Below are 24,964 nucleotides of genomic sequence, written 5' to 3'. Positions count from 1 at the left end.
TATATATAACTCACAGTAGAGAAGAACAGGACAATAGGTTGGGGTTAGTGTATATATATATATATATAACTCACAGTAGAGAAGAACAGGACAATAGGTTGGGGTTAGTGTGTATATATATATATATAACTCACAGTAGAGAAGAACAGGACAATAGGTTGGGGTTAGTGTGTATATATATATATATATAACTCACAGTAGAGAAGAACAGGACAATAGGTTGGGGTTAGTGTGTATATATATATATATATAACTCACAGTAGAGAAGAACAGGACAATAGGTTGGGGTTAGTGTGTATATATATATATATAACTCACAGTAGAGAAGAACAGGACAATAGGTTGGGGTTAGTGTATATATATATATATATAACTCACAGTAGAGAAGAACAGGACAATAGGTTGGGGTTAGTGTGTATATATATAACTCACAGTAGAGAAGAACAGGACAATAGGTTGGGGTTAGTGTGTATATATATATATATATAACTCACAGTAGAGAAGAACATGGTAAAGAGGTAGACAGAGGCCTCAGTGATGTAACAGCGTCGGACAGCGATGACGATGGGCGGGATGAAGAGGAGGTTACTGAGCGTGAGCAGTAGAACTGCTGTCAGCTGACGACCGTACGACTGGGCTGTGATGTCATCGGTACAGCCCCACCCACTCCAACCTGAACACACACAATATATACGGTCAGAGGCCAGTTTATTAGGTACACCACCACACTACATGTACTATATATACACTATATATACTATATACACTAACCCCAACCTATTGTCCTGTTCTTCTCTACTGTGAGTTATATATATACACAGTGGGGCAAAAAAGTATTTAGTCAGCCACCAATTGTGCAAGTTCTCCCACTTAAAAATATGAGAGAGGCCTGTAATGTTCATCATAGGTACACTTCAACTATGACAAAATGAAATAAATAAAATCCAGAAAATCACATTGTAAAATCACATTGTAGGATTTTTAATTAATTTATTTGCAAAGAGGCCAGTTAATATATAATATATGTAGTGTGGTGGTGTACCTAATAAACTGGCCTCTGACTGTGTATATATTATTATACTATATTATATTAATATTATTATACTATATATATATATATACATATATACACACAGTCAGAGGCCAGTCTATTAGGTACACCACCGCACTACAGGAGGGCCGCTAACAACATTTCCATGCCCCAACAAAGTCAGACTGTTCTGGAGGCAAAGGGGGGTCCAACACTGTACTATATGGGTGTGCCTAATAAACTGGTCACTGAGTGTATATACACATACAGCACCAGTCAAAAAATTGGACACACCTACTCATTCAAGGGTTTTTCTTTATTTTTTACTATTTTCTACATTGTAGAATAATAGTGAAGACATCAAAACTATGAAATAACACATATGGAATCATGTAGTAACCAAAAAAGTGTTCAACAAATTGCCTTAATGACAGCATTGCACACTCTTGGCATTCTCTCAACCAGCTTCACCTTAAATGTTTTTCCAACAGTCTTGAAGGAGTTCCCACATATGCTGAGCACTTGTTGTCTGCTTTTCCTTCACTCTGCGATCCAACTCATCCCAAACCATCTCAATTGGGTTGAGGTCGGGTGATTGTGGAGGTCAGGTCATCTGATGCAGCACTCCATCACTCTCCTTCTTGGTCAAATAGCCCCAACACAACCTGGAGGTGTGTTGGGTCATTGTCCTGTTGAAAAATAAATTATAATCCCACTAAACCCAAACCAGATGGGATGGCGTATCGCTGCAGAATGCTGTGGTAGCCATGCTGTTTAAGTGTGCCTTGAATTCTAAATAAATCACTGATAGTGTCACCAGCAAAGCACCATCACACCACCTCTTCCATGCTTCACGGTGGGAACCACACACGTGGCGATCATCCGTTCACCTACTTTGTGTTTCACAAAGACATGGCGGTTAGAACCAAAAATCTCAAATTTGGACTCATCAGACCAAAGGACAGATTTGCACTGGTCTAATGTCCATAGCTCGTGTTTCTTGGACCAAGCAAGGATCTTTCAAAGTTCTTGAAAGTTCTTGAAATGTTCCGGATTGACTGACCTTCATGTCTTAAAGTAATGATGGACTGTCATTTCTCTTTGCTCATTTGAGCTGTTCTTGCCATAATATGGACTTGGTCTTTTACCAAATAGGGCTAAATGGTTACTACATGTACCCATATGTGTTATTTCATAGTTTTGATGTCTTCAATATTACTTTACAATCTAGAAAATAGTAAAAAATAAAAACCCTGAAATAATTAGGTGTCCACACTTTTGAGAGAGAGAGAGAGAGAGAGAGAGAGAGAGAGAGAGAGAGAGAGACAGACAGACAGACAGACAGACAGACAGACAGACAGACAGACAGACAGACAGACAGACAGACAGACAGACAGACAGACAGACAGACAGACAGACAGACAGAGAGACAGAGACCTACCGGCTTTGCAGACACAGGCAGCGTAGAGATAGCTGAAGGACCTCAACAGTCGACACTCTCCATAGGTCCCACAGTCCTCGATACAGGCTGATACATGGAGCTGTGGTGTTACTGTCACGTTACCACAGTCACTACTGTAGAGACATTAGATACAGACAGCTGTGGTGATATATTACCAGTCACTACTGTAGAGACATTAGATCCAGACAACTGTGGTGTTATATTACCAGTCACTACTGTAGAGACATTAGATCCAGACAACTGTGGTGTTATATTACCAGTCACTACTGTAGAGACATTAGATCCAGACAGCTGTGGTGATATATTACCAGTCACTACTGTAGAGACATTAGATCCAGACAACTGTGGTGTTATATTACCAGTCACTACTGTAGAGACATTAGATCCAGACAGCTGTGGTGAGGACGGTACCTGTTGCAGAAGAGTTGTAAGGTGAGGTACCAGGTAGCAGCCTGGGGGAAGGGAAGTCTGATGACGGTCCCAGGAACACTGACGTTCACACTCAACCCAACGGCTGAGAACAACCCTACACACAAAACATATATATAGTACCAGTCAAACTATCTAACCCAACGGCTGAGAACCACCCTACACACAAAACATATATATAGTACCAGTCAAACTATCTAACCCAACGGCTGAGAACAACCCTACACACACAAAAAAAATATGTATATATATAGAACCAGTCACATGTTTGGACACACCTACTCATTCCAGGGTTTTTCTTTATTTTTACTATTTTCTACATTGTAGAATAATAGTGAAGACATCAAAACTATGAAATAACACATATGGAATTATGTAGTAAACAAAAAAGTGTTAAACAAATCAAAATATATTCTATATTTGAGATTATTCAAAGTAGCCATCCCTTGCCTTGGTGACAGCTATGCACACTCTTGGCATTCTCTCAACCAGCTTCATGAGGTAGTCACCTGGAATGCATTTCAATTAACAGGTGTGCCTTGTTAAAAGTTAATTTGTGGAATTTCTTTCCCTCTTAAAGCTTTAAGGTAGGAGTGGTATACAGAAGATAGCCCTATTTGGTAAATAGTCCATATTATTATAGTCCATATTATGGCAAGAACAGCTCAAATAAGCAAAGTGAAACGACAGGCCATCATTACTTTAAGACATGAAGGTCAGTCAATCGGGAAAATTTCAACAACTTTGAAAGTTTCTTCAAGTGCAGTCACAAAAACCATCAAGTTCAATGACGAAACTGGCTCTCATGAGGACCGCCACAGGAAAGGAAGAAACTCAGAAACTGCAGCCCAAATAAATGCTTTTCAGAGTTCAAGTAACAGACACATCTCAACATCAACTGTTCAGATGAGACTGCGTGAATCAGGCCTTCATGGTCGAATTGCTGCAAAACATCCACTACTAAAGGACACCAATAATAAGAAGAGACTTGCTTGGGCCAAGAAACACGAGCAATGGACATTAGACCGGTGGAAATCTGTCCTTTGGTCTGAGGAGTCTATTTGTGGTTCCAACCACCGTGTCTTTGTGAGACGCAGTTTAGGTGAGCAGGTGAACTGATAATCTCTGCATGTGTGGTTCCCACTGTGAAGCATGGAGGAGGAGGTGTGATGGTGTTTTGCTGGTGACACTGTCAGTGAATTATTTAGAACTCAAGGCACACTTAACCAGCATGGCTACCACAGCATTCTGCAGCGATACGGCTAGATTGCGCTTAGTGGGACTATCATTTGTTTTTCAACAGGACAATGACCCAACACACCTCCTGGCTGTGTAAGGGCTATTTGACCAAGAGGGGAGTCATGGAGTGCTGCATCAGATGACCTGGCTTCCTCAATCACCCAACCTCAACCCAATTGGGATGGTTTGGAATGAGTTTGACCGCAGAGTGCAAAGCAGCCAACATGTACTCAGCATATGTGGGAACTCCTTCAAGACTGTTGGAAAAGCATTCAAGGTGAAGCTGGTTGAGAGAATGCCAAGAGTGTGCAAAGCTGTCATCAAGGTACAGTAAGCGCTACAAGTAAATCTGGGAAATATCAGGGAGTGGATCCAGACTGCATCACATCAGGCCGTGATTGGGAGTCCCATAGGGCGGCACACAATTGGCCCAGCGTCGTCCGGGTTTGGCCGGTGTAGGCCGTCATTGAAAATAAGAATTCGTTCTTAACTGACTTGCCCAGTTATATAAAGTAAAAAATGTACTTTGATTTGTTTAACACTTTTTTGGTTACTACATGATTCCATATGTGTTATTTCATAGTTTTGATGTCTTCACTATTATTCTACAATGTAGAAAATAGTACAAATAAAGAAAAACACTGGAATGAGTAGGTGTCCAAACTTTTGACTGGTGCTGTATGTCTGGTGTGTGTGTGTCCTACCTGTGTGACAGGGATGGGAGTAGTTGAGTGCGAGGACAGGAGCCCAGGAAGAGAGACAGGCCATCACACTGCTGTTTCCTAACGTTGCATTAGTCTACAATACACACACACACACACACACACACACACACACACACACACACACACACACACACACACACACACACACACACACACACACACACACCTGTTACATCAGTTTACAGAAAAAAAAGATATTTCGTCGTGTGTGTGTGTTACTCACAGTGTTGAGTGTAATCTCCAGGTTCAAGGTCCCTCCAGTAGACTGTGTGTTGAGGGGGTAGGTGAGGAGCGTGGGGTGTGTGTGTGTGACCGTTACATTAGGTCCATTAATGGGAGAGAACCGGACAGACAGAACGTCTAGTTCCTCACGGAGCACTGGGACACTCCACACACACTCCGACGACACGTTGTTATGACGACCTGCCTCGGCAACCACAGAACCGTTGCCTGGTGATGTTGTCGTGCTGCTGTTGCCATGAAGCCTGTTAATGTAATCGTCTCCAGACATACCCACGCTCTGAGGCTTACAACCCACTGAGACACACACATGGTACAACCACTGTTACCGCATCACATCACATATGGTGTGTGTGTGTGTGTGTGTGTGTAGTGCGTACCTGTGTAGTTGACTGAGATGCTGAAGGCTGTGGTTCGGTTGCTATGGTAACTATCCACGGTGACTCGTATCCAAGTATTCCATGGGGGAGCGAGGAGAACGGCCGAGCAGCCAATCAGAGAACAGTTCACCCTCACAAGCCCCCCCTGGGGGGAGGAGGAGCCCAGCGTGAGGGACAATGAACAGTCTCCGTTCACAAGTCCCTCCCACCAGGTACAGCCACTCACAGACACCGAGAGAGACGACACGAACTCTGGAACAAACACCCTGACAGAGAGAGAGAGAGAGAGAGATATCTATTAACTAACCAACTACTCTAACAGTCTGAAAAGATAGATGGATTCCTTCTTCTACCATAGTCCCACACAACCTTCCAATGTATTATATTTACATGGTCCTAAAGCATTGAATGTATGTAAAGATGACAGACAGGACTCAGCCACCATCCTCAGTAGCCTTCTAAGTTGTCAACGCCAGGAGGTTTGTCATTGCTCCGAGTCCAATTTTTTTGTCTTTGTGAGACGTAGAGTAGGTGAACGGATGATCTCCACATGTGTGGTTCCCACCGTGAAGCACTGAGGAGGAGGTGGTGTGATGGTGCTTTGCTGGTGACACGGTCAGTGATATATTTAAATTTCAAGGCACACTTAACCAGCATGGCTACTAGAGCATTCTGCAGCAATACGCCATCTCATCTGGTTTGAGGGACTATTAGTGGGGCTATCATTTGTTTTTCAACAGGACAATGACCCAACACACCTCCATGCTGTGTAAGGGCTATTTGACCATGAAGGAGAGTGATGGAGTGCTTCAACAGATGAGCTGGCATCCAAAATCACCCAACCTCATCCCAATTGAGATGGTTTGGGATGAGTTGGATCGCAGAGTGAAGGAAAAGCAGCCACCAAGTGCTCAGCATATGTGGGAACTCCTTCAAGACTGTTGGAAAATTATTCCTTATGAAGCTGGTTGAGAGAATGCCAATGTTGTGCAAAGCTATCATTAAGGCTACTTTGAAGAATCTAAAATATATTTTGATTTGTTTAACACTTTTTTGGTTACTACATGATTCCATATGTGTTATTTCATAGTTTTGATGTCTTCACTATTATTCTACAATGTAGAAAATAGTAAAACATGTATGTTTATGTTAATTAACGGTCATTTAACGGTTAACGGTCAATTACCGTGATTGTCAAGCAAACAGTTATTTGCTTAACAATCACCGGATGACTAAAATGGGGGGCGCTACAGCCCTAATAAAGCAATACTACCAACTACTGTATGTTGTGCCATAGCCCATGTACCTCACACTAATCATCTGGTCCCTTTCCCCCTCATAACTTACTGTTCTGACTTGGTGGTGCACAGCCTGTTTTAGAGAAATGTAATCATGGAATATTGTAAGAGCTTTCATTATCTGCTTATATTATATAAGCAGACAATGTACATATTATAATAAGAATACATATTATAATACTAATACATATTATATACGTCTATATATATTATAATAATAACACATTATATACATCTATATATATAATTATAATACATATTATAATAATAATACATATAATATACATCTATATATATTATAATAATAACACATTATATACATCTATATATATATATATAATTATAATAATAATACATATTATATGTCTCTATATATATATATATATGTATAATAATAATAATACTATATATTATATACGTCTATATATACTATAATAATAATAATACATATTATAATAATAATAGATATTATATACGTCTCTCTCTCTCTCTATATATAATACATATTATAATAATAATACATATCATATACATATATACATATTATAATAATAATACATATTATAATAATAATACATATTATATACATATTATATACGTCTATATATTATAATAATAATATATATTATATACGTCTATATATATATAAATCAAATCAAATCAAATCTGATTTGTCACATACACATGGTTAGCAGATGTTAATGCGAGTGTAGCGAAATGCTTGTGCTTCTAGTTCTGACAATGCAGTTGTTACGGATACAGGTATCCTGTGTGTTTCTTTTCTCTCCTTCTCCCCTCACAGGTGAACATCATCACTCCCCAATCAGTCAACAATCAATCATCAATCAGAAGACACACCTCCTCCTGTTTCCTACCCTATCACAGTTCCTTTCCCTTGGTTTAAAAACCCCATCAGTTGTTTGCTCTAGAGCTCAATCTCTCTGTAAATGCCATGTCTGTAGGTCTCTGTGTTTCACTCTCGCTTTGTGTCTTAACCTCTCTTTTGTTTGAGCACCTCCATAGCACTTTGTCGTCACCTGTGAGTATTGTTTTTGGTTATGGTGTTTGTTTGTTGCTGGTGGGAAAAGGGGGAAACCAAGACAAGTCGCCCATGGGCATACACTACCTGTAGGTGAACTTTGTTAAATACACTAGTTAGAACTGGGTGGACCACCCAATGTATTTTTGGTTAGTTAGTTAGCTGTTGTTAAAGTAGGCTAGTCTAGCTTAGGGGTGTTTTTGTATATTTATTGTTTCTTTCCTTGGGTCCAGCTCAGCCCCTTTTCCTGCTTTCCCCCCCCCCATTACCGTGTGTTTATAAATAAACCTGGAGTTTGACGGTAGATTTCTGTTGTCGTGGTTATTTTGTTCACCCTTTTACTTTGTCACAATAATAATTTGCGTGAGTTATGTTACGGGTCTCATTACCATCCCCCCCTAGACTGTCGGGCCAAAAGGGATTCGTAACAGCAGTAATAATCCAACAAGTAATCTAACTAACAATTCCAAAAAAAAACTACTGTCTTACACAGTGTAAGGGGATAAAGAATATGTACATAAAGATATATGAATGAGTGATGGTACAGAGCAGCATAGGCAAGATACAGTAGATGGTATCGAGTACAGTATATACATATGAGAGGAGTATGTAAACAAAGTGGCATAGTTAAAGTGGCTAGTGATACATGTATTACATAAGGATGCAGTCGATGATATAGAGTACAGTATCTACGTATACATATGAGATGAATAATGTAGGGTATGTAAACAATATATTAGGTAGCATTGTTTAAAGTGGCTAGTGATATATTTTACCTCATTTCCCATCAATTCCCATTATTAAAGTGGCTGGAGTTGAGTCAGTGTGTTGGCAGCAGCCACTCAATGTTAGTGGTGGCTGTTTAACAGTCTGATGGCCTTGAGATAGAAGCTGTTTTTCAGTCTCTCGGTCCCAGCTTTGATGCACCTGTACTGACCTCGCCTTCTGGATGATAGCGGGGTGAACAGGCAGTGGCTCGGGTGGTTGATGTCCTTGATGATCTTTATGGCCTTCCTGTAACATCGGGTGGTGTAGGTGTCCTGGAGGGCAGGTAGTTTGCCCCGGTGATGCCAGACCTCACTACCCTCTGGAGAGCCTTACGGTTGAGGGCGGAACAGTTGCCGTACCAGGCGGTGATACAGCCCGCCAGGATGCTCTCGATTGTGCATCTGTAGAAGTTTGTGAGTGCTTTTGGTGACAAGCCGACTTTCTTCAGCCTCCTGAGGTTGAAGAGGCACTGCTGCGCCTTCTTCACGATGCTGTCTGTGTGAGTGGACCAATTCAGTTTGTCTGTGATGTGTATGCCGAGGAACTTAAAACTTACTACCCTCTCCACTACTGTTCCATCGATGTGGATAGGGGGGTGTTCCCTCTGCTGTTTCCTGAAGTCCACAATCATCTCCTTAGTTTTGTTGACGTTGAGTGAGGTTATTTTCCTGACACCACACTCCGAGGGCCCTCACCTCCTCCCTGTAGGCCGTCTCGTCGTTGTTGGTAATCAAGCCTACCACTGTTGTGTCGTCCGCAAACTTGATGATTGAGTTGGAGGCGTGCGTGGCCACGCAGTTGTGGGTGAACAGGGAGTACAGGAGAGGGCTCAGAACGCACCCTTGTGGGGCCCCAGTGTTGAGGATCAGCGGGGTGGAGATGTTGTTGCCTACCCTCACCACCTGGGGGCGGCCCGTCAGGAAGTCCAGTACCCAGTTGCACAGGGTGGGGTCGAGACCCAGGGTCTCGAGCTTGATGACGAGCTTGGAGGGTACTATGGTGTTGAATGCCGAGCTGTAGTCGATGAACAGCATTCTCACATAGGTATTCCTCTTGTCCAGATGGGTTAGGGCAGTGTGGTTGAGATTGCATCGTCTGTGGACCTATTTGGGCGGTAAGCAAATTGGAGTGGGTCTAGGGTGTCAGGTAGGGTGGAGGTGATATGGTCCTTGACTAGTCTCTCAAAGCACTTCATGATGACGGAAGTGAGTGCTACGGGGCGGTAGTCGTTTAGCTCAGTTACCTTAGCTTTCTTGGGAACAGGAACAATGGTGGCCCTCTTGAAGCATGTGGGATATATATATTATAATAATAATACATATTATAATAATAATAACATATTATATACGTCTATATATATTATAATAATAACGTATTATATACATCTATACATATTATAATAATAATAACATAATATACGTCTATTTATTATAATAATAACATATTATACACGTCTATATATTATAATAATAATAACATATTATATACGTCTATATATATTTTATTTTACCTTTTATTTAACCAGGTAGGCAAGTTGAGAACAAGTTCTCATTTACAATTGCGACCTGGCCAAGATAAAGCAAAGCAGTTCGACAGATACAACGACACAGAGTTACACATGGAGTAAAACAAACATACAGTCAATAATACAGTATAAACAAGTCTATATACAATGTGAGCAAATGAGGTGAGAAGGGAGGTAAAGGCAAAAAAGGCCATGGTGGCAAAGTAAATACAATATAGCAAGTAAAATACTGGAATGGTAGTTTTGCAATGGAAGAATGTGCAAAGTAGAAATAAAAATAATGGGGTGCAAAGGAGCTAAATAAATTAAATACAGTTGGGAAAGAGGTAGTTGTTTGGGCTAAATTATAGGTGGGCTATGTACAGGTGCAGTAATCTGTGAGCTGCTCTGACAGTTGGTGCTTAAAGCTAGTGAGGGAGATAAGTGTTTCCAGTTTCAGAGATTTTTGTAGTTCGTTCCAGTCATTGGCAGCAGAGAACTGGAAGGAGAGGCGGCCAAAGAAAGAATTGGTTTTGGGGGTGACTAGAGAGATATACCTGCTGGAGCGTGTGCTACAGGCGGGAGATGCTATGGTGACCAGCAAGCTGAGATAAGGGGGGACTTTACCTAGCAGGGTCTTGTAGATGACATGGAGCCAGTGGGTTTGGCGACGAGTATGAAGCGAGGGCCAGCCAACGAGAGCGTACAGGTCGCAATGGTGGGTAGTATATGGGGCTTTGGTGACAAAACGGATTGCACTGTGATAGACTACATCCAATTTGTTGAGTAGGGTATTGGAGGCTATTTTGTAAATGACATCGCCAAAGTCGAGGATTGGTAGGATGGTCAGTTTTACAAGGGTATGTTTGGCAGCATGAGTGAAGGATGCTTTGTTGCAAAATAGGAAGCCAATTCTAGATGTAACTTTGGATTGGAGATGTTTGATATGGGTCTGGAAGGAGAGTTTACAGTCTAACCAGACACCTAAGTATTTGTAGTTGTCCACGTATTCTAAGTTAGAGCCGTCCAGAGTAGTGATGTTTGACAGGCGGGTCGGTGCAGGTAGCGATCGGTTCAAGAGCATGCATTTAGTTTTACTTGTATTTAAGAGCAATTGGAGGCCACGGAAGGAGAGTTGTATGGCATTGAAGCTTGCCTGGAGGGTTGTTAACACAGTGTCCAAAGAAGGGCCGGAAGTATACAGAATGGTGTCGTCTGCGTAGAGGTGGATCAGAGACTCACCAGCGGCAAGAGCGACCTCATTGATGTATACAGAGAAGAGAGTCGGTCCAAGAATTGAACCCTGTGGCACCCCCATAGAGACTGCCAGAGGTCCGGACAGCAGACCCTCCGATTTGACACACTGAACTCTATCAGAGAAGTAGTTGGTGAACCAGGCGAGGCAATCATTTGAGAAACCAAGGCTGTCGAGTCTGCCGATGAGGATGTGGTGATTGACAGAGTCGAAAGCCTTGGCCAGATCAATGAATACGGCTGCACAGTAATGTTTCTTATCGATGGCGGTTAAGATATCGTTTAGGACCTTGAGCGTGGCTGAGGTGCACCCATGACCAGCTCTGAAACCAGATTGCATAGCAGAGAAGGTATGGTGAGATTCGAAATGGTCGGTAATCTGTTTGTTGACTTGGCTTTCGAAGACCTTAGAAAGGCATGGTAGGATAGATATAGGTCTGTAGCAGTTTGGGTCAAGAGTGTCCCCCCCTTTGAAGAGGCTGGATGACCGCAGCTGCTTTCCAATCTTTGGGAATCTCAGACGACACGAGAGGTTGAACAGGCTAGTAATAGGGGTGGCAACAATTTCGGCAGATAATTTTAGAAAGAAAGGGTCCAGATTGTCTAGCCCGGCTGATTTGTAGGGGTCCAGATTTTGCAGCTCTTTCAGAACATCAGCTGAATGGATTTGGGAGAAGGAGAAATGGGGAAGGCTTGGGCGAGTTGCTGTTGGGGGTGCAGTGCTGTTGACCGGGGTAGGAGTAGCAAGGTGGAAAGCATGGCCAGCCGTGGAAAAATGCTTATTGAAATTCTCAATTATGGTGGATTTATCAGTGGTGACAGTGTTTCCTATCTTCAGTGCAGTGGGCAGCTGGGAGGAGGTGTTCTTATTCTCCATGGACTTTACAGTGTCCCAGAACTTTTTTGCCAAAGCTAGCCTTGGCTTTTCTAACTGCCTGTGTATAATGGTTTCTAGCTTCCCTGAACAGCTGCATATCACAGGGGCTTTTCGATGCTAATGCAGAACGCCATAGGATGTTTTTGTGTTGGTTAAGGGCAGTCAGGTCTGGGGAGAACCAAGGGCTATATCTGTTCCTGGTTCTAAATTTCTTGAATGGGGCATGTTTATTTAAGATGGTTAGGAAGGCATTTAAAAAAAATATCCAGGCATCCTCTACTGACGGGATGAGATCAATATCCTTCCAGGACACCCCGGCCAGGTCGATTAGAAAGGCCTGCTCGCTGAAGTGTTTCAGGGAGCGTTATACAGTGATGAGTGGAGGTCGTTTGACCGCTGACCCATTACGGATGCAGGCAATGAGGCAGTGATCGCTGAGATCTTGGTTGAAGACAGCAGAGGTGTATTTAGAGGGGAAGTTGGTTAGGATGATATCTATGAGGGTGCCCGTGTTTAAGGCTTTGGGGAGGTACCTGGTAGGTTCATTGATAATTTGTGTGAGATTGAGGGCATCAAGTTTAGATTGTAGGATGGCTGGGGTGTTAAGCATGTTCCAGTTTGTCGCCTAGCAGCACGAGCTCTGAAGATGGGGGCAATCAGTTCACATATGGTGTCCAGAGCACAGCTGGGGGCAGAGGGTGGTCTATAGCAGGCGGCAACGGTGAGAGACTTGTTTTTAGGGAGGTGGATTTTTAAAAGTAGAAGTTCAAATTGTTTGGGTACAGACCTGGATAGTAGGACAGAACTCTGCAGGCTATCTTTGCAGTAGATTGCAACACTGCCCCCTTTGGCAGTTCTATCTTGTCTGAAAATGTTGTAGTTTGGAATTAAAATTTCTGAATTTTTGGTGGTCTTCCTAAGCCAGGATTCAGACACAGCTAGAACATCCGGGTTGGCAGAGTGTGCTAAAGCAGTGAATAGAACAAACTTAGGGAGGAGGCTTCTAATGTTAACATGCATGAAACCAAGGCTATTACGGTTACAGAAGTCGTCAAAAGAGAGCGCCTGGGGAATAGGAGTGGAGCTAGGCACTGCAGGGCCTGGATTCACCTCTACATCGCCAGAGGAACATAGGAGGAGTAGAATAAGGGTGCGGCTAAAAGCAATAAGAATTGGTCGTCTAGAACGTCTGGAACAGAGAGTAAAAGGAGGTTTCTGGGGGCGATAAAATAGCATCAAGGTATAATGTACAGACAAAGGTATGGTAGGATGTGAATACAGTGGAGGTAAACCTAGGTATTGAGTGATGAAGAGAGAGATATTGTCTCTAGAAACATCACTGAAACCAGGAGATGTCATTGCATGTGTGGGTGGTGGAACTAATAGGTTGGATAAGGTATAGTGAGCAGGACTAGAGGCTCTACAGTGAAATAAGCCAATAAACACTAACCATAACAGCAATGGACAAGACATATTGACATTAAGGAGAGGCATGCTTAGTCAAGTGATCAAAAGGGACAAGTGAGTGGAGAGGTTGGTTGGGGGTCACGGCGATTTCGACAGCTAGCCAGGCCATCGGTAGCAAGCTAGCATAGGATGGAGGTCTGTCACCTCTTGCGTTCCGTCAGTAGATTAGTGGGGTTCCGTGTGGTAGAGGGGATTAATCCAAATCACACAACAACAACAAAAATAAAAACAATAGATAGTTATAGAGGCCCAAGAAGAAAACATAATAATAATAATAAAAATAAATAAATTGTCCGATTTGTCTATTCAGATTTTTATTTTTATTTATTTCACCTTTATTTAACCAGGTAGGCTAGTTGAGAACAAGTTCTCATTTGCAACTGCGACCTGGCCAAGATAAAGCATAGCAGTGTGAGCAGACAACACAGAGTTACACATGGAATAAACAATTAACAAGTCAATAACACAGTAGAAAACAAAGGGGGAGTCTAAATACAATGTGTGCAAAAGGCATGAGGAGGTAGGCGAATAATTACAATTTTGCAGATTAACACTGGAGTGATAAATGATCAGATGGTCATGTACAGGTAGAGATATTGGTGTGCAAAAGAGCAGAAAAGTAAATAAATAAAAACAGTATGGGGATGAGGTAGGTGAAAATGGGTGGGCTATTTACCAATAGACTATGTACAGCTGCAGCGATCGGTTAGCTGCTCAGATAGCTGATGTTTGAAGTTGGTGAGGGAGATAAAAGTCTCCAACTTCAGCGATTTTTGCAATTCGTTCCAGTCACAGGCAGCAGAGTACTGGAACGAAAGGCGGCCAAATGAGGTGTTGGCTTTAGGGATGATCAGTGAGATACACCTGCTGGAGCGCGTGCTACGGATGGGTGTTGCCATCGTGACCAGTGAACTGAGATAAGGCGGAGCTTTACCTAGCATGGACTTGTAGATGACCTGGAGCCAGTGGGTCTGGCGACGAATATGTAACGAGGGCCAGCCGACTAGAGCATACAGGTCGCAGTGGTGGGTGGTATAAGGTGCTTTAGTGACAAAACGGATGGCACTGTGATAGACTGCATCCAGTTTGCTGAGTAGAGTGTTGGAAGCCATTTTGTAGATGACATCGCCGAAGTCGAGGATCGGTAGGATAGTCAGTTTTACTAGGGTAAGCTTGGCGGCGTGAGTGAAGGAGGCTTTGTTGCGGAATAGAAAGCCGACTCTTGATTTGATTTTCGATTGGAGATGTTTGATATGAGTCTGGAAGGAGAGTTTGCAGTCTAGCCAGACACCTAGGTACTTATAGATGTCCACATATTCAAGGTCGGAACCATCCAGGGTGGTGATGCTAGTCGGGCATGCGGGTGCAGGCAGCGATCGGTTGAAAAGCATGCATTTGGTTTTACTAGCGTTTAAGAGCAGTTGGAGGCCACGGAAGGAGTGTTGTATGGCATTGAAGCTTGTTTGGAGGTTAGATAGCACAGTGTCCAATGACGGGCCGAAAGTATATAGAATGGTGTCGTCTGCGTAGAGGTGGATCAGGGAATCGCCCGCAGCAAGAGCAACATCATTGATATATACAGAGAAAAGAGTCAGCCCGAGAATTGAACCCTGTGGCACCCCCATAGAGACTGCCAGAGGACCGGACAGCATGCCCTCCGATTTGACACACTGAACTCTGTCTGCAAAGTAATTGGTGAACCAGGTAGCAGCCGGTAAGACAGCTACTGAACTAGCTTCTGATTAGCTTCTGGATTAGCTTCTGGGCTAGCTTCTGGCTAGTTTCAGGCTAGCTTCTTGGAGGATTACAGATTTGAGGTAAATAATACTTTTTTATAAATATAAATTGGTGAGGCGGGTTGCAGGAGAGTGTTTTGAAGATGAGTTGATGGAAAATAAAAATAAAATGTATGTGAAAAAAGTTGTAAATATATATATACATATACATATACATATACATATACATATATACATACAGGACCCTATATATATACAGGACCCTAACCCTATATGTATATAATATGTATTATTATTATATATCTATACAGTTATTATTATAATAATATGTATAGACGTATATAATGTTATTATTATAATAATATATGTCTATACATATTATTATAATAATACATATTATAATAATAATACATATAACACGTCTATATATTATAATAATAACATATTATATACGTCTATATATATATTATAATAATAACATATTATATACGTCTATACATATTATAATAATAACATATTATATACGTCTATATATTATAATAATAATAACATATTATAAACGTCTATATATTATAATAATAATAACATATTATAAACGTCTATATATATTATAATAATAACATATTATATACATTGTCTGCCCCCTTTATTTATCCTACGATTCTCCTGAATTCTGTCGCTGTACATTCAAAAAGTGCTGAACAAATAGTTATATCGACTCCGTCCGTCTTACCTCACTCAATAATGTCATCGAAATTACGGATGGCCTCTTATCCGCTCGTCGTCCCCTTATGCCATAGTTTGTACATCTCAATTATCAGTAGAAACCACATTTGTTTAAGCAAGTCAGCCTTATCAGCTATGTTTTTGGGCTGTTATCATCAGTTAGCTCTACATTCAATTCTCAGAACGTGAAGGAAACTTTCCATAAAAAACACAAGAAAACTATTGGTCCACGGGACCCGTCATTATTTTTCTCGGGAAACAGGAAGGAGCTTGGTGCCGGGATACCGGCCACCGGTATTAAACCCTAACACACACACACACACACACTGGTATTAAACCCTAACACACACACACACTGGTATTAAACCCTAACACACACACACACTGGTATTAAACCCTAACACACACACACCCTACACACACACACACACACACTGGTATTAAACCCTAACACACACACACACACTGGTATTAAACCCTAACACACACACACACACACTGGTATTAAACCCTAACACACACACACTGGTATTAAACCCTAACACACACACACACACACACACTGGTATTAAACCCTAACACACACACACACACTGGTATTAAACCCTAACACACACACACACTGGTATTAAACCCTAACACACACACACACACTGGTATTAAACCCTAACACACACACACTGGTATTAAACCCTAACACACACACACACACACACACACACCGGTATTAAACCCTAACACACACACACACCGGTATTAAACCCTAACACACACACACACACACACACTGGTATTAAACCCTAACACACACACACACACACCGGTATTAAACCCTAACACACACACACACACACACACACGGTATTAAACCTAACACACACACACTGGTATTAAACCCTAACACACACACACACACACTGGTATTAAACCCTAACACACACACACACACACTGGTATTAAACCCTAACACACACACACACACCGGTATTAAACCCTAACACACACACACTGGTATTAAACCCTAACACACACACACACACACACACACCGGTATTAAACCCTAACACACACACACACACACACACACACCGGTATTAAACCCTAACACACACACACACACTGGTATTAAACCCTAACACACACACACCCTAACACACACACACACCGGTATTAAACCCTAACACACACACACACACACACTGGTATTAAACCCTAACACACACACACACACACACACACACACCGGTATTAAACCCTAACACACACACACACACACACTGGTATTAAACCCTACACACACACACACTGGTATTAAACCCTAACACACACACACACACACTGGTATTAAACCCTACACACACACACACACACACACACACTGGTATTAAACCCTAACACACACACACACACTGGTATTAAACCCTAACACACACACACACATTAAACCCTAACACACACACACACACACACTGGTATTAAACCCTAACACACACACACACACACACACACTGGTATTAAACCCTAACACACACACACACACACACACACACACACTGGTATTAAACCCTAACACACACACACACACACTGGTATTAAACCCTAACACACACACACACACACACACTGGTATTAAACCCTAACACACACACACACACACACTGGTATTAAACCCTAACACACACACACTGGTATTAAACCCTAACACACACACACACACACACACACACTGGTATTAAACCCTAACACACACACACACCGGTATTAAACCCTAACACACACACACACACTGGTATTAAACCCTAACACACACACACACACACTGGTATTAAACCCTAACACACACACACACTGGTATTAAACCCTAACACACACACACACCCTAACACACACACACACACACACTGGTATTAAACCCTAACACACACACACACACACACACTGGTATTAAACCCTAACACACACACACACACACACTGGTATTAAACCCTAACACACACACACACACACTGGTATTAAACCCTAACACACACACACACACACACCGGTATTAAACCCTAACACACACACACACACACACACACGGTATTAAACCCTAACACACACACACACACATTAAACCCTAACACACACACACACACTGGTATTAAACCCTAACACACACACACACACACACACACACCGGTATTAAACCCTAACACACACACACACACACACACACACACCGGTATTAAACCCTAACACACACACACACACACACACACGGTATTAAACCCTAACACACACACACACACACACTGGTATTAAACCCTAACACACACACACACACACCGGTATTAAACCCTAACACACACACACACACACACACACACACACACACACACACACACCGTATTAAACCCTAACACACACACACACACACACACCGGTATTAAACCCTAACACACACACACACACTGGTATTAAACCTAACACACACACACACACACGGTATTAAACCCTAACACACACACACACACACTGGTATTAAACCCTAACACACACACACACTGGTATTAAACCCTAACACACACACACACACACGGTATTAAACCCTAACACACACACACACACACACTGGTATTAAACCCTAACACACACACACACACACACACACACCGGTATTAAACCCTAACACACACACACACACACACCGGTATTAAACCCTAACACACACACACACACACACACACACACACACACTGGTATTAAACCCTAACACACACACACACACACTGGTATTAAACCCTAACACACACACACACACACACACTGGTATTAAACCCTAACACACACACACACACACACACCGGTATTAAACCCTAACACACACACACACACACACTGGTATTAAACCCTAACACACACACACACACACACACACACACCGTATTAAACCCTAACACACACACACACACCGGTATTAAACCCTAACACACACACACACTGGTATTAAACCCTAACACACACACACACACACACACACTGGTATTAAACCCTAACACACACACACACACACACACACACCGGTATTAAACCCTAACACACACACACACACACACACACACACATTAAACCCTAACACACACACAACACACACACACACACACACTGGTATTAAACCCTAACACACACACACACACACACGGTATTAAACCCTAACACACACACACACACACACACACTGGTATTAAACCCTAACACACACACACACACACTGGTATTAAACCCTAACACACACACACACACACACACACACACCGGTATTAAACCCTAACACACACACACACACACACACACTGGTATTAAACCCTAACACACACACACACACACACTGGTATTAAACCCTAACACACACACACACACACACACACACACACTGGTATTAAACCCTAACACACACACACACACACTGGTATTAAACCCTAACACACACACACACACACACACACACCATTAAACCCTAACACACACACACACACACACACGGTATTAAACCCTAACACACACACACACGGTATTAAACCCTAACACACACACACACACACACACACTGTATTAAACCCTAACACACACACACACACACTGGTATTAAACCCTAACACACACACACACACACACACGGTATTAAACCCTAACACACACACACACACACACACACACACCGGTATTAAACCCTAACACACACACACACACACACCGGTATTAAACCCTAACACACACACACACACACACTGGTATTAAACCCTAACACACACACACACACACACCGGTATTAAACCCTAACACACACACACACACACACCGGTATTAAACCCTAACACACACACACACACACACACACACTGGTATTAAACCCTAACACACACACACACACACACTGGTATTAAACCCTAACACACACACACACACACACACTGGTATTAAACCCTAACACACACACACACCCTACACACACACACACGGTATTAAACCCTAACACACACACACAAACCCTAACACACACACACACACACTGGTATTAAACCCTAACACACACACACACACACTGGTATTAAACCCTACACACACACACACTGGTATTAAACCCTAACACACACACACACACACACACACTGGTATTAAACCCTAACACACACACACACACACACACACACACACACACCGGTATTAAACCCTAACACACACACACACACACACACACTGGTATTAAACCCTAACACACACACACACACACACACTGGTATTAAACCCTAACACACACACACACACACACACACTGGTATTAAACCCTAACACACACACACACACACACACACTGGTATTAAACCCTAACACACACACACACACACACACACACTGGTATTAAACCCTAACACACACACACACACACACACACATTAAACCCTAACACACACACACACACACACTGGTATTAAACCCTAACACACACACACACACACACACACACACACTGGTATTAAACCCTAACACACACACACTGGTATTAAACCCTAACACACACACACACACTGGTATTAAACCCAACACACACACACACACACACACTGGTATTAAACCCTAACACACACACACACACACAAACCCTACACACACACACTGGTATTAAACCCTAACACACACACACACACACTGGTATTAAACCCTAACACACACACACACACACACTGGTATTAAACCCTAACACACACACACACACACACTGGTATTAAACCCTAACACACACACACACACACTGGTATTAAACCCTAACACACACACACACACACTGGTATTAAACCCTAACACACACACACACACCACACTGGTATTAAACCCTAACACACACACACACACACACACCGGTATTAAACCCTAACACACACACACACACACACACACACACACACACACTGGTATTAAACCCTAACACACACACACACACACACACTGGTATTAAACCCTAACACACACACACACACACACACCGGTATTAAACCCTAACACACACACACACTGGTATTAAACCCTAACACACACACACACACACACACACACACACACTGGTATTAAACCCTAACACACACACACACACACACACACACACACATTAAACACACACACACACACACACACACTGGTATTAAACCCACACACACACACACACACACTGGTATTAAACCCTAACACACACACACACACACTGGTATTAAACCCTAACACACACACACACACACACACACTGGTATTAAACCCTAACACACACACACACACACACACTGGTATTAAACCCTAACACACACACACACACACACACACACCGGTATTAAACCCTAACACACACACACACACTGGTATTAAACCCTAACACACACACACACACCCTAACACACACACACACACACACACCGGTATTAAACCCTAACACACACACACACACACATTAAACCCTAACACACACACACACACTGGTATTAAACCCTAACACACACACACACACACTGGTATTAAACCCTAACACACACACACACACACACACACACTGGTATTAAACCCTAACACACACACACACACACACTGGTATTAAACCCTAACACACACACACACACACACTGTATTAAACCCTAACACACACACACACTGGTATTAAACCCTAACACACACACACACACACACACACTGGTATTAAACCCTAACACACACTACACACACACACACACACACTGGTATTAAACCCTAACACACACACACACACACACACACACGGTATTAAACCCTAACACACACACACACACACACACACACCCTAACACACACACACACACACACTGGTATTAAACCCTAACACACACACACACACACACCGGTATTAAACCCTAACACACACACACACACTGGTATTAAACCCTAACACACACACACACACACTGGTATTAAACACAACACACACACACTGGTATTAAACCCTAACACACACACACACACACACACACACACTGGTATTAAACCCTAACACACACACACACACACACACACACCGTATTAAACCCTAACACACACACATTAAACCCTACACACACACACACACACTGGTATTAAACCCTAACACACACACACACACACACACCGGTATTAAACCCTAACACACACACACACACACACGGTATTAAACCCTAACACACACACACACACACACACTGGTATTAAACCCTAACACACACACACACACACACTGGTATTAAACCCTAACACACACACATTAAACCCTACACACACACACACTGGTATTAAACCCTAACACACACACACACACACTGGTATTAAACCCTAACACACACACACACACACACACACACCGGTATTAAACCCTAACACACACACACACACACATTAAACCCTAACACACCCTAACACACACACACACACGGTATTAAACCCTAACACACACACACACACACACACACACACACTGGTATTAAACCCTAACACACACACACACACACACACACACATTAAACCCTAACACACACACACACACTGGTATTAAACCCTAACACACACACACACACACACACTGGTATTAAACCCTAACACACACACACACACACCGGTATTAAACCCTAACACACACACGCACTGGTATTAAACCCTAACACACACACACACACACACACTGGTATTAAACCCTAACACACACACACACACACACACACACACTGGTATTAAACCCTAACACACACACACACACACACACACACATTAAAACCCTAACACACACACACACACACTGGTATTAAACCCTAACACACACACACTGGTATTAAACCCTAACACACACACACACACACACTGGTATTAAACCCTAACACACACACACACACACACACACACACACCGGTATTAAACCCTAACACACACACACACACACACACACGGTATTAAACCCTAACACACACACACACACACACACCGGTATTAAACCCTAACACACACACACACACACACACACACGGTATTAAACCCTAACACACACACACACACACCCTAACACACACACACACTGGTATTAAACCCTAACACACACACACACACACACACACACACACACACACCGGTATTAAACCCTAACACACACACACACACACACACACACGGTATTAAACCCTAACACACACACACACACACACCGGTATTAAACCCTAACACACACACACACACACACACACTGTATTAAACCCTAACACACACACACACACACTGGTATTAAAACCACACACACACACACACACACTGGTATTAAACCCTAACACACACACACACACACACACACCGGTATTAAACCCTAACACACACACACACACACACACTGGTATTAAACCCTAACACACACACACACACACACACTGGTATTAAACCCTAACACACACACACACACACACACACTGGTATTAAACCCTACACACACACACACACTGGTATTAAACCCTAACACACACACACACACACTGGTATTAAACCCTAACACACACACACACACACACACACACCGGTATTAAACCCTAACACACACACACACCCTAACACACACACACACACACACTGGTACACACCGGTAAAACCCTAACACACACACACACACACACACACCGGTATTAAACCCTACACACACACACACACACACCGGTATTAAACCCTAACACACACACACACACACACTGGTATTAAACCCACACACACACTGGTATTAAACCCTAACACACACACACACACACACACGTATTAAACCCTAACACACACACACACACACACACACACACTGGTATTAAACCCTAACACACACACACACACACACTGGTATTAAACCCTAACACACACACACACACACACACACTGGTATTAAACCCTAACACAACACACACACACACACACACTGGTATTAAACCCTAACACACACACACACACACACACACACTGGTATTAAACCCTAACACACACACACACACACACACACACACACTGGTATTAAACCCTAACACACACACACACACACACACTGGTATTAAACCCAACACACACACACACCCTAACACACACACACACACACACACACTGGTATTAAACCCTAACACACACACACACACACACACACACTGGTATTAAACCCTAACACACACACACACACACACACACACACACTGGTATTAAACCCTAACACACACACACACACACACACTGGTATTAAACCCTAACACACACACACACACACACACACTGGTATTAAACCCTAACACACACACACACACACACACTGGTATTAAACCCTAACACACACACACACAACCCAACACACACACACACACACACACACACACACACACACACACCGGTATTAAACCCTAACACACACACACACACACACACACTGGTATTAAACCCTAACACACACACACACACACACACACACACACACTGGTATTAAACCCTAACACACACACACACACACACACTGGTATTAAACCCTAACACACACACACACACACTGGTATTAAACCCTAACACACACACACACACACACACTGGTATTAAACCCAACACACACACACACACACACACACTGGTATTAAACCCTAACACACACACACACACACACTGGTATTAAACCCTAACACACACACACACACACACACTGGTATTAAACCCTAACACACACACACACACACACACACTGGTATTAAACCCTAACACACACACACA

General features: G+C 42.5%; 1 protein-coding gene across 1 annotated transcript in view; it reads right to left on the bottom strand.

Annotated features, from left to right (window-relative positions):
* Positions 1–24,964, bottom strand: part of pgap6 (post-glycosylphosphatidylinositol attachment to proteins 6) — a 48,708-nt gene that overhangs the window by 7,916 nt on the left and 15,828 nt on the right. The window contains exons 5-10 of the mRNA XM_042315531.1: positions 5,506–5,771; positions 5,109–5,422; positions 4,865–4,958; positions 2,904–3,018; positions 2,472–2,605; positions 495–673 (exon numbers count right to left, since the gene is read on the bottom strand). Coding sequence (XP_042171465.1) covers positions 495–673; positions 2,472–2,605; positions 2,904–3,018; positions 4,865–4,958; positions 5,109–5,422; positions 5,506–5,771 — 1,102 coding nt within the window. The remainder of the gene's footprint in view (positions 1–494; positions 674–2,471; positions 2,606–2,903; positions 3,019–4,864; positions 4,959–5,108; positions 5,423–5,505; positions 5,772–24,964) is intronic.

Source organism: Oncorhynchus tshawytscha, unplaced genomic scaffold, assembly GCF_018296145.1.
Source record: "Oncorhynchus tshawytscha isolate Ot180627B unplaced genomic scaffold, Otsh_v2.0 Un_contig_1662_pilon_pilon, whole genome shotgun sequence".
In the NCBI taxonomy this organism is placed as follows: Eukaryota; Metazoa; Chordata; class Actinopteri; order Salmoniformes; family Salmonidae; genus Oncorhynchus; species Oncorhynchus tshawytscha.
This window is presented reverse-complemented; position numbering and strand designations above follow the sequence as displayed.